This window comes from Echeneis naucrates, chromosome 10 (assembly GCF_900963305.1).
Source record: "Echeneis naucrates chromosome 10, fEcheNa1.1, whole genome shotgun sequence".
Taxonomy (NCBI): Eukaryota; Metazoa; Chordata; class Actinopteri; order Carangiformes; family Echeneidae; genus Echeneis; species Echeneis naucrates.
Genome location: NC_042520.1, coordinates 16,584,450 through 16,595,736, shown reverse-complemented (window position 1 = coordinate 16,595,736; position 11,287 = coordinate 16,584,450). Strand labels below are relative to the sequence as shown.

Sequence of the window (11,287 nt, the reverse complement as noted above, 5' to 3'; positions counted from 1 at the left end):
AAAAAGCTTTAAACTACTTCCGCATAAACACTCATTCATATAAGATCTGGGTCTCGCAAATCCTCAATGGACAATTCTGTGAGCCCAAATTACAAAGATAAAATTTCATGAATACAAAATCAAGCCAATTTCTAGCTTGATTTTGGACTGTTAAAGATTAACTTCCTCTTCTTCTCCTTTTTTCACGCAGTTGCCTTATTTTTGACTTTGAAATTGAAAAGTTATAAAGCAATTCAATGTAAAACAAGATGTTCACTGAATTTTTCCACATAGTTTATCTTTTATTGAAACATTTAAATATCTACTGTTTAAATTCAACTTCATATTGGAAACATAGTGTAATCCCATTTCCTATTTATCATTTCAAATAAGGCAGATCCCAAACTGTCTGTTTTTCTCTTTTTGTAGACCTGCAACTTTATCAGCATTTCAGAGGAAATCAGAGGGGAAAGAAATACTTTGCTTTCTCTGTAACTGAAACTCTGCCACACATACCATTATAGCATAATGACTCTAGATGTGATCATAAATCCGGTATGCTGTCAAAGTTCACTCTATCAAAATCAGGACAAAAATGGTTCCCTGAGTCCACCAACACTTCAGTGTTTATTGTTCAGTTAGAAAACTGATGAAAGCATTCTTATGTGAATGTTAAAAGTGAAATGAAATGTCAAAATATCATCATTTTGAGTGATGCAGAGTAGAGAAAACCTAATTTTCCTCACATTCGAAAATGTTACGTTATTGATGGGTACATTATTGGCCTATCAGTCACCCACTTTGGCTCAGAGTGAAATAGCTTCCTTTTTTTTTTTTTTTTTTATGGATGTCCAAGCGCCCAAAAGGCATAGATCCTCCTGGTTTTGATTTCATCATCATCATTCAGAATCATGAAAAGGGTGGTGTTTGGTTAGAGGTTACATATCCTGGCATCTATTAGAATGATTGCTGGGTGATTTAGTCGTAACAGCTTTATGTCCCGATTTTCCATCTATATATATATATTATATATATATAATTTTCAACCCTCCAGCTCTAAATTCTATCCACCTATTATTCATAATTGTACTAGATTGTAGTGGAATGTATTACCATTGTCCCCTCCCCTGAGTCCACTATCAAAATGTTTCTTTCTTTTGGTTTGCAGGCATGGGGGTGATCACAGGAAGTATCCTTCTGTTGTGCCTTTTTTGCTTAGGTAATGGTGAATATTCAGTTTTTTGTTTTTTTTTGTTACCTACAGTTTTAACAATAAATCTTCACCAGCTAACACATTACTCTGTATTTCTACAGCAAAAAGCCAACTGGTCATCAGCCCTATTCTGTACGAGTTTTGTGAAGACATACCAGAAGGTAAAATGAGTGTGTGAAATGTTTAATACTGTCATCGATGTTGTGATATCATGCGTGCACACCTTTCTTATTTCGTGTCCCACTGATATTTTCACAGGTGGCGTTGCATTTACTATTGGGGCAAGCGATACAGAACATCGCAAATTGAGTTATGCAATTAATGGGCTACACGCTTTCTTCAGTGTTAACTCTTCAACTGGGGTTGTAACAGTCAAAATGGCTCTCGATAGAGAAGTATGTTGGGGTGGAAGTAGAGACCTTTCATTCACCAGCAAGCTCATTTTCCTTATGCATTTGTTTAATTAATCAACTAAACTTTTTGTTTTGATTTATTTTTGTTTCGCTTTAGAATAAAGATCAAGAAGTTATGTCGCTTCCAGTTACTGTCTCTGCTGGTCCCAATACTGTAGGTTTTACATAATTTTGTGTAAATCATCCATCTCATATAACTTTGGAATTACATTCATAGTGCTTCATACAATGCCTTTCAGGAAAATGAAGACTTAACCTTAATATTAGCCGATGCCAACGACAACCAACCCATATTTCTGAGCTCGTCATATGATGTGCAGATCCCAGAAGTAAGTTAACAAAGCTCTATTAACTATTTTGTCAATTTATCTACTACAGCATTTCACGTTTTATACAATGCATTTGTGAGGTAAAAGCATCGATTCACCGCTCCATCATTATGTAAGAGAGACATTTCTTTTTTTAATTTTTTTGCTGTTGTCCGTTTCATCAGAACACTACTGTAGGCACATCTCTGTTTAGGGCACAGGCCACTGATGATGACAGTGGACCTGCTGGTTCAGTCCGGTACAGCATTGATGAAGTAAGCCATCTCAAAAAATCCCTTCATCATTATTTTATTCCAAGGTTCCATAAATGTCATTAAAATCTCAAATGCACTCTATTTTCAAGGTTACTCCAAGTGATGGATTCAATTTGTTCACAATGGTACCAACAACAGGTGATGTCAAATTGACTGGATCTCTGAATTATACGGGACTGAGCACTTTCTATCGACTTAAGATCAAGGCAGCTGTAAGTATGATGCTATTTTAGTTGAGTATGAGCTTTGCATATATTTAACCTGATCACGATTAAGAAAAAGTGAAACTTTATATGTCAACGTCTGTGCAAACCCCTCCTAACATAATTTTGTGGTTCTTGAAATCTTAAAAGCAATAATGTTGGAAATTCGTAAATATGCTTTCTTGTTGAGGCATAGAAGAGAGGATCAAAATGGATTTTAGGCCCATCTAGTGTTATAGCCTCCTAACCAAAGAGCTACAATTGGAAAATATTATCTTTAATCTTAGCTAATTATGATAATGTCCAACATTCTGATACCATTCTGCTCTATACTCTTTCATAATTTAGTCCCCTTTTAACGCAATATCAAATAATTAATTGATCATGTAATCAGTTAATAACAGTTGCTAAGTCTTTAATTATTGCCATAGTTAAATCTTCCAGAGCAAACGCTTTTGAATTTTAACAACTTGTGTGCATGTGTGTCATAACAGGATGCTGGAGGCCAGTGTTATTATAATGAAACTAAATTCTTCTCAAGCTTCGTATTTTCCTTTATTACGGTTTTGGATGTCCCAGACCTGGATCCTCAATTCATCAGTCTGCCCTATGTAGCGACAGTTGAGGAGAATTCTCCTGTGGTGAGTGTTGCTATGTTTTATTCAGAATGCTGCAGCAGGAAATGTGCTCAACTGCTCCATTTCAAAGAGGGAGTAAAAAGGATTTGAAGTTTTTACTGTCTCTAATAACTAATAAGCCATATTGCACCGTTCAGTTGATAAAACCGATGAATCTCTGTGTGTGATATCTGCTTTTATTTCAAATACACATGTAACTGTGTGACTTTGCGTGCCTTGATAAATATTTCTGTACAGTGTGTGTGGCAAAGCTGCGGCCCCATATCTGCAGGCATTGAGCCTGAGAAGAGTTTTTATGCTGTGTGACACTTTCAGCTACTTTTGGTTTTAGAAAATCCTCCCTTTGTGTTTGTCAGGAAACGTCTGTGTTTAAAGTGACCGCCTTAGACCAAGACACAGGAATCAATGATCATATCATCTATACCATTGAAAGTGAGTCTCAAAAACTTATGTAAAAAAAATATGAAGGATTTTCATCTATTTGTTTTATAAACTGTTTTGTTTTTGTCTACATCCACATCCACATTCCACAGATTCAACAATACCTGGCCTGTTCAAAATCTCGTCAGGTACTGGTGTCATATCTGTGACATCAGAAATTGACAGAGAAAAAATTGGTGATACCGTTACCCTGACTGTGAAGGTACTGTTTGTTTTCCTCCGCTTCTAACAGATGATGTAATACAAAGTAGCACAGCGAATATAATACAGTTCACTGCTTTGCTAAAAAAAAAAAAAAAACATTCAATCTTATCGTTCTGTAAATTTTTAGTTTTTTTACATTCATGTATGAGGATTTAAAGAAATTGCTCAGCCTTCTGATATTTAATTTCTTGCTGAGAATTAGATGGAAAATCAATTCCATGGCCTTATCAGTAAGTCAAACATGAAGCCAGCATGCCATGAGCATAGATTAACATAAATACTGAATCTGTCCAAAAGTCCATCAATCGCACATTTCTGCTGATTTCCTGGTGCGCTCATGGCATGAACAACGATAAAAAACGTAAAAGGTGTGCAAAAAATTTCTCATTTAACTCTTGGCAAGAAAGTGATCAAGCCCAGTTCACAAAATGTTGAGCCATTCCATTAAGATGGTAAAAGTCTCATTTTAACCAAAAGTTTTGCAACAGAAAGGATGAATAGTTAAATGTAATAGATTTCAGTCACTTTGAAAATCATGATCAAGAGACAGGATGAAAAGGTCAGGGTTTAATGGTGGCCCTGCTCAAGGAGTGGGTTAGGACCGTGAAATGATTCTCCTCCTTTGTATCTCAGGCTACTGAATCGAAACTAGACATTCACGGGCAACAAGCCAGCACCCTGGCAGATGTACAGATAAACATTATTGACATCAATGACGAAAAGCCAGAGTTTTACAAATGTGGAGACTCAGGAGAGGAACCCTCCTGTGTGATCACGACTCACTTTACAGGAGAGGTCTTGGAGCACTCACTGGGGTCTATTCCTATCAACATGACCATCAAAGATCTGGATAAGGTAAGAAGAACATGAGCGTTATCAACCAAAAGATGATGACTTCCTGTCACCCATGTATTAGTCACAGGCTCTGAGTGACAATAATAATCAAACTTGAATCATATTTGCTGGATTTTCACAGTTTTCCCAAACTAAACTGACCCTGGAGGGCGCTGACAAGGAAATCTTTTCTGTGGAACCTCAAGTTACCACAGCAGATAGCATTGTTCAGCTTCTGGTCAAGAAGCCGGAGATGCTGGATTTTGAAGAGAAACAGCAAATGGTTCTTGAGGTAAAAGCAGGCAGTGAGAGTTTATAATCACATCTGTGACAACCTAGTTGTTTTAACTGATCTATCCGGCTGAGGTGTCATTTTGTCCTCTGTCATCTTGTAGGTGGTTGCTGTAGACTCAGACAAGCCCAGCTTCTTCTCCACGGCTACAGTTACTATTAACATCAAGGATGCCAATGACAATAGCCCCAAGTTTCCAAAGGACACATACAAACTGACTGTGAATGAGAGTTCTGAAGTTTCGACAACAGTGGCCATTATTACTGTCAGTCCTTCACTGTTTTACTCGCCTAGACAGTTTGAGTTTACATGTCACAAACTCTTGAATGTCACTCAGATTAGTTATTGTGTTCTTCTCAGGCAGAGGATCTTGACACGATGGATCAGGGCAAAATCACCTACAAACTTCTTCCAGACAGCATGTATGTCTACACTCCAACCAAACTGCAATAATTGCTGTGCTTTGTGCTGTCATGCTAAACGACATGTATCTCTGATTCCAGACTACCGTATTTTGACGTGGAGCCAAGTACGGGTGTAATTTATGTGAAAAACAAGACTCTGTTGGATCGTGAGGTCCGATCTCTGTATTCAGCAACTCTGCAGGCCAGCGACACAGACGGCAATCCTGGCACCACATTGCTGGAGATCACTGTGGCTGACATCAACGATCAGGCTCCAGTCTTCAACAGAGACTCTTACCTGGTGTTTGTTGAAGAGGGTGCGAATTTTGAAATTAAGATAGAGGTAAATGTGAGAGTGCAATAATTCAACAATAAATATGTTCACCTGACAGGGGGTTACTGTATTTAACAGGATTTCTGATACCTATTTTGTGGTTTATATTAAAGGGGGTTATTTACATTTTATCAAAGTATTAAGTGCAACACACCGTTTAACTGCGTGTGCATCAGAACAAGAGATATCTCTTTATTCCAGCTATTACAACTATTTCTCCTCACAACACCTGGCTACAGCATGTTGAGCATGCTTCCGGTTTGAACAGGACAATCATCATCCAAGCTTTGGCACATTTTTAATGTGTATTCAAAACTAGATTCAACCCTGTCCACGAAGGGTGAACTGGAAAGCTGTTCCAGACCCTAACAAGCAGCGTCAGTGCCCAGCTTCACCAGTGCTCCTGTCGCTGAGGATGAGCTGATGGCTGCAGCCTCAGGGGCTTCCACACTTTTGTTGAGAGCCTTTCCGGCAGAGCCTCAAGCTGTCATGGCAGCATAGCAATAGTTTTCCAGTTTTCCCTGATGCATATGTAAATGTAGTATGCTTTTTTAAATGGTATTAAATACAGCACATTATTTCCAAATCATTTCCTCTAACCTTTATCATTTGCACAGGCTACTGATGGAGATGAACCTAATACACCGAACAGCCAAATTGTGTACGCAATCATGCCGAGCAAATACAGTGACAACTTCACTATCAACTCACATACTGGTGTGTTGAGAAATAATGGTGTTCTGGACTCCGAGGCACTGGGTCTGGATGAGAATATAAAACTCAATGTAACTGCCACTGACAAGGGAAGTCCTCCATTGGATGATGTGGTGACAGTTACCATCACAGTGGAGGTAAGGCTTCGGTAATTTATAGGATGTCATCAGGGCTACACTGCTGCTCATGCTGAAAATGATTACTACAAATATTTTTGTTTGGTGCAGGATGTCAATGACAACGATCCACAGTTTGAAGCCCCCTTTTACAACTTCTCTGTGAAAGAAGGAGAAAAGGGTCAGTGTTTAACCTTAAAAACCTGTTTAACCTTTAAAATAATTAAGATTAATTAATGAATTAATTGTAAAATACTAACATGAATTTTGTTTTCCTTTCAAAATCAGGTGCATTTGTGGGCTCTGTTTTTGCTGAGGACTTGGACAGAACGACATTCTTTAACCGCATTTCTTTCAGCATCATTGATGGAAGTTTTGGCAGCTTCATCATTCGCACCTATGCCGAAAAGAGGGGTTACAGGGGAGACATCACCGTGGACCCCGATATTGAGTTGGACTATGAGAGCTCTCACAAGACCTTCACACTGCGGGTGGAAGCTGCAGATCTGGACCTGAAGAAAGCTATAGTGACGGTGGAGGTTAATGTGTTGGACGTGAACGATGAGAGGCCTGAGTTCAGGCCGTCAGGGCCCTTCACAGTGAAGGAGAACACCACCATCAGTGAGGCCGTTGGGAATTTCATCGCGCTTGACAAAGACGGAAACCACTCACTGGTGTACGAGCTGGAGTCAATGAAGTGCAGATGCAGCAACAACCTGACAAGCTGCGACTGGTTCATCCTCAGTCCATTAGGGGAGATCAGGCAGAACCCGGAGGCAACGGTGGACTATGAGCAGTGTGATCAGGTGGTGGTGGAGGCTCAGGTGGTGGATAAGTTCACAGAGAAGGGAGAGAACAACAGTGTTACATCAGGTCAGGATCAGGTTTCTTTAACTGACCCATTTGTTCAGATTTTTGCTTTTAGAAGTTTGATTACAGAACTAGTTTAAAACCCGAAAACGCTGTCATCATTTTACACTGTGAAAATAAATGAGTTCCTTCCTGGACTCCTGAGGGTCCCTGAACTCCACCTTGACAACCATCGGACCAAAGCTTAAGATAATCAAATACAGAGCTATATGCACACATTTTACACATTAGTCAATTCGCTATGTTTTCGTTGATATGTTTCAGAACACTTGGAGATCAACATAGAAGACATCAATGACAACGCTCCAGAATTCATTCCCTCAGATTCTGTATTTGGTGAGTATATAAATGTCACCTTGAACCTATTATGTCTTAATGTCTGATCAGGGAAAGCAATACAGTTAAAAGTGTGCAATAATTTAAAAGAAAAAAAAAAAACAACCCATGAACAACTTCAACTCAAGTTTTGCTTACAAATTTACTTTGTCCAGAGGTTCTGTTCTTCTTGGGAAGGATGTTGGAGTTAAGTAGCTGTTTTGAATTCGTCCATGGAAAAACATCTTATAATTATTATTATTGTTGTGTTGTTACTATAGGTTAGGGACCACCGCTTTGTCCCACCCAATGAAATCATCCCCACCAGAACAAGTCATTTATACTAATTAATTTCTTTCGTTTTTGACTAGTAACATTGCAAATATATAATTTGTCTGATTGGTAAATGTTATAAATGTAAAATATAAAATTCATGTCAGTCTGTGAGTTTGATACTAATTTCCTATTTCTTTTTTCTAGTGGTGGTGTCGGAAAGTGCAAGCAAAGGGACATCAGTTGCAAGTGTCAGAGTGAGTGTGAAAGAAAGACAAATTAAGCTGATTTCATCTTTTAAGAGATGTGACATGATGATGTTTTTGCTCTCAGGCTACAGATCGTGACACTGGAATACACCGACAGATTGACTTTAAAGTGACCAAAGTCCAATTTCACAACACCAACAACAACACAAATACCATAAGGACACTATTTGAAGTTGTCACAACACAACAAATGGACATTTACGTCGGGATTATTCAGTGAGTGCAAAGTCATCCATCTACATCATATTAGTTGTGTCTTATCCAGCTCTGAACATGTGTCTGGGTTATTGGAAAGAGAAAAAGCAAAAATTAAAAAATAAAAAATAACCCCCCCCCCCACACACACACAAAGATGATAGAGAAATATGAAACAACCAAAATGCACAGAAAACTGAGAAACTAAAGGCAGCCAAAAAGAGGCTGAACCGTTTCGATGATGCCAAATGACGACAAGGAAAAAAAACACACAAAACTGCTACAAACATAAGTAACACAAGGATCAGAACAAATCCCCACAAAGATTTGTCCAGGGCTGCTTTCATGATTTCTTTGACTTTCCACAGAACGACTGAAGGCCTTGACATATCACTGAAGGGGAAGTATTTGGTAACGGTGACTTCAACTGATACTGGCGGCCTGTCCAGCAGCACCATACTGGATGTGAGTGACTGACATCAGTCGGCTGTGTATTTGAAGCACTTCTCTGAATGCCAGTGCGACAATAGAAACTGCAGCATGGATTAACGCCTGTATTCTTATCATTTTGCAGATTTTCACCATTGATGAGTCTTTTAAAGTTGAACTTCAGTTCACAAAAAGTGTCACTCAGGTTGAAGAAAGTCTCGAAGCCATCATCTGGTACACATTTCTTCGGGCTACACTGTGTTTTAGTCAAGTATGAAGTTGCTGACAGAGAACGGAAGCCTTTTTTACATTAAGGTCTTTGTGTTTGTGGGACATTTTCAGGTCCCTTACGGTTGCCACCAAGACCTCTGTTGAAGTTGTTGCAATCAGGCCAGACACAGATGAAGCAACAAGGCAAGTTATTTTTCAAATCAGCTTACATCAAAGTATGATACATAGATCATAAATCATTTGGCTGGTATTGACAGATGGTATTCACATATGTACAAACAGTTTTTTTCCACTAGGTGGTGCAAGTGCCTGTGAACGATGACATTGTTGAGGACAACTTCTCTGATGAAAACTGTTTTAATAGCAATGCAAGAAATTTAAAAGATAAAATTGTCAACTTGGCTTCATTAAATTCATTTTTTGATTATTTTCTTCACAGGGCTTCAGAAGTTACTATCGTGGAGGCATATTTTGTCTTCTCTAATGGGACAGCACTGACCTCTAATGAGGTGGAGAGGATGGTTTCTCTTCCTGAGCACTATCCTGTGCTGGTAGAGCTTGGCCTCATGTACATTGTAAGTATAGGCAAGTTTAAAGCTGAGCTCTCTGTAATTTTTTAACGTTAAACCTTCTTTGCATTACATTACAGCTGAATTCCAGCAGCTTTACATTCGTCTTATGAACTCCTAGTTTTTGTTCGATATAGATCGCTGTCCCATCTTATGTGTTGGTGAGCCAAACGCAATAATACATAAAGATTTATTCTTATTGTAATCCATCACGTCTTCTCCTGCAGCACTGGGAGATTTTCTTTCCAATGGGACAGTGAATCCTTGAAAATGAAATGAGTTAAACTAAATCAGTGCAAAAGGCACATCAGTAATATTACACTGCTGTTAAGTACAGCAATGTCCTGTTTTTGTTGACCTGCAAAAACTGCATTGACTCATAATTTCTTTTTTTTTTTTTTTATCTTGGACACAACTTTTTATAAAATTTATGTTATTTATGTTATTTATAAAATACACTTATTGTATTAAAAAGAGATTTCTTAACTGTGTTTCAGGGCAAAGCTCTTGCGATTGCATATGTAGTTGATCCTCTGAAGTACATCCTGTTGGGGATAGTGGCAGGCCTCATCATTGTGCTTGCAGTTCTCACAACATCGCTCATGTGCACCCGCAGAAAGTAAGAAATTGGTTTCAGAATAAAGTTGGGCATCAGACAAAAACTTCTTTCCAGGTGCCCCAGTTTCAAAAGTACCAAAATTCTGGCAACATCTGTCAAAGCTGCTCTGTCGCTGTACTTACCAAGTCACTTCGTACTGCAGCTACAGAAGGAAGCTGAAGGCGGCTAAAGCCATGAAGTCTGTTTCCATGGGGACCTCTGACAACCTGAAAAGTGGTCCTGTGGTACCTGGAACCAACAAATATACCATGGAAGGGTAAGGAGACAATAGCATCTACTTAAAAAAAGTAAAAGAATAGACACTAGAGAATATGGCAGATGTTTTTTACTAACTCATTAATCTCTGACAGCGCTAATCCTGTTCTCAACCTCAACTTCGACACTGCCGCAATGATCCTGGATTTGGATGAGGAAAGCTCAGATGTGGACAAAGCCAGGTAAAAACAGCCTCTCTCACTATGGGGGCTTCCTCTAGCTCAGCCGCCACTGTTGGACAGGGTCTCATGCTCAGGTCTGTAGCAGTGCTGCTAAATAAACTGGGACGGTTTCCAGGAGGACATTTTGTCACAATGTGACAGAGAGCTTTCAGTTCCCATAAATGCCAATTAAACTTTATTTCAATCAAAAACCTGAACTCTGATATTGTCTTTTCCCACATCAGTCTTAACTCTCTGGACTACAGTGAGGAAATGAGTAGAATGGACTCCAAACCCAACATGGTGAATTTTCATTTTACAATTCCTCAGTAAAATGAACACCCCGAATCTGTTGTAGTAGAACATGGTCTAATTTTAAAACTCACCTGCTCCTCTTCAGCAGATTATCCAGGAGGAGGATGCTGAGCTGCCTGAGAACAATGAGCCTCTGGGTGCAGCGCTGGCCCAGTGGATAAAGAAGAAAGACAACCCTAAAATGAGTTTTGATAACCCTGCATTCAGCACCACAGACCTGTGAGGGAAAGAAGAGCGCTCAGATAGACAAATGTTGCCTCTCTGCCATCACCATGACCAAATCACAAATCAAACATAATTGTACCTGAAGGCACAATTCAAATAGCCTCCTATTCTGACCAATAGTAATATTTTTTGCGACTTATGGCATTGCACCTGATGACTTTGATGCCAATAACTTATCTTAGTAGTTATTCAT

At 38.9% G+C, this 11,287-nt stretch overlaps 1 protein-coding gene across 1 annotated transcript; it reads left to right on the top strand.

Moving 5' to 3' along the window:
• The first annotated feature begins 1,149 nt into the window (after window positions 1–1,149).
• Window positions 1,150–11,092, top strand: cdhr2 (cadherin related family member 2). Its single transcript, XM_029513313.1, has 30 exons — window positions 1,150–1,168; window positions 1,294–1,353; window positions 1,451–1,587; window positions 1,703–1,759; window positions 1,845–1,934; window positions 2,099–2,188; window positions 2,278–2,400; window positions 2,886–3,032; window positions 3,386–3,461; window positions 3,563–3,672; window positions 4,308–4,529; window positions 4,651–4,800; window positions 4,904–5,065; window positions 5,161–5,222; window positions 5,304–5,547; window positions 6,156–6,389; window positions 6,480–6,549; window positions 6,657–7,241; window positions 7,503–7,574; window positions 8,034–8,083; window positions 8,160–8,311; window positions 8,659–8,755; window positions 8,865–8,953; window positions 9,062–9,133; window positions 9,390–9,525; window positions 10,017–10,138; window positions 10,281–10,394; window positions 10,489–10,575; window positions 10,800–10,857; window positions 10,955–11,092. The coding sequence occupies exons 1-30, from the start codon at window positions 1,150–1,152 to the stop codon at window positions 11,090–11,092; spliced, it is 3,825 nt and encodes a 1,274-aa protein (XP_029369173.1).
• Window positions 11,093–11,287: the final 195 nt, after the last annotated feature.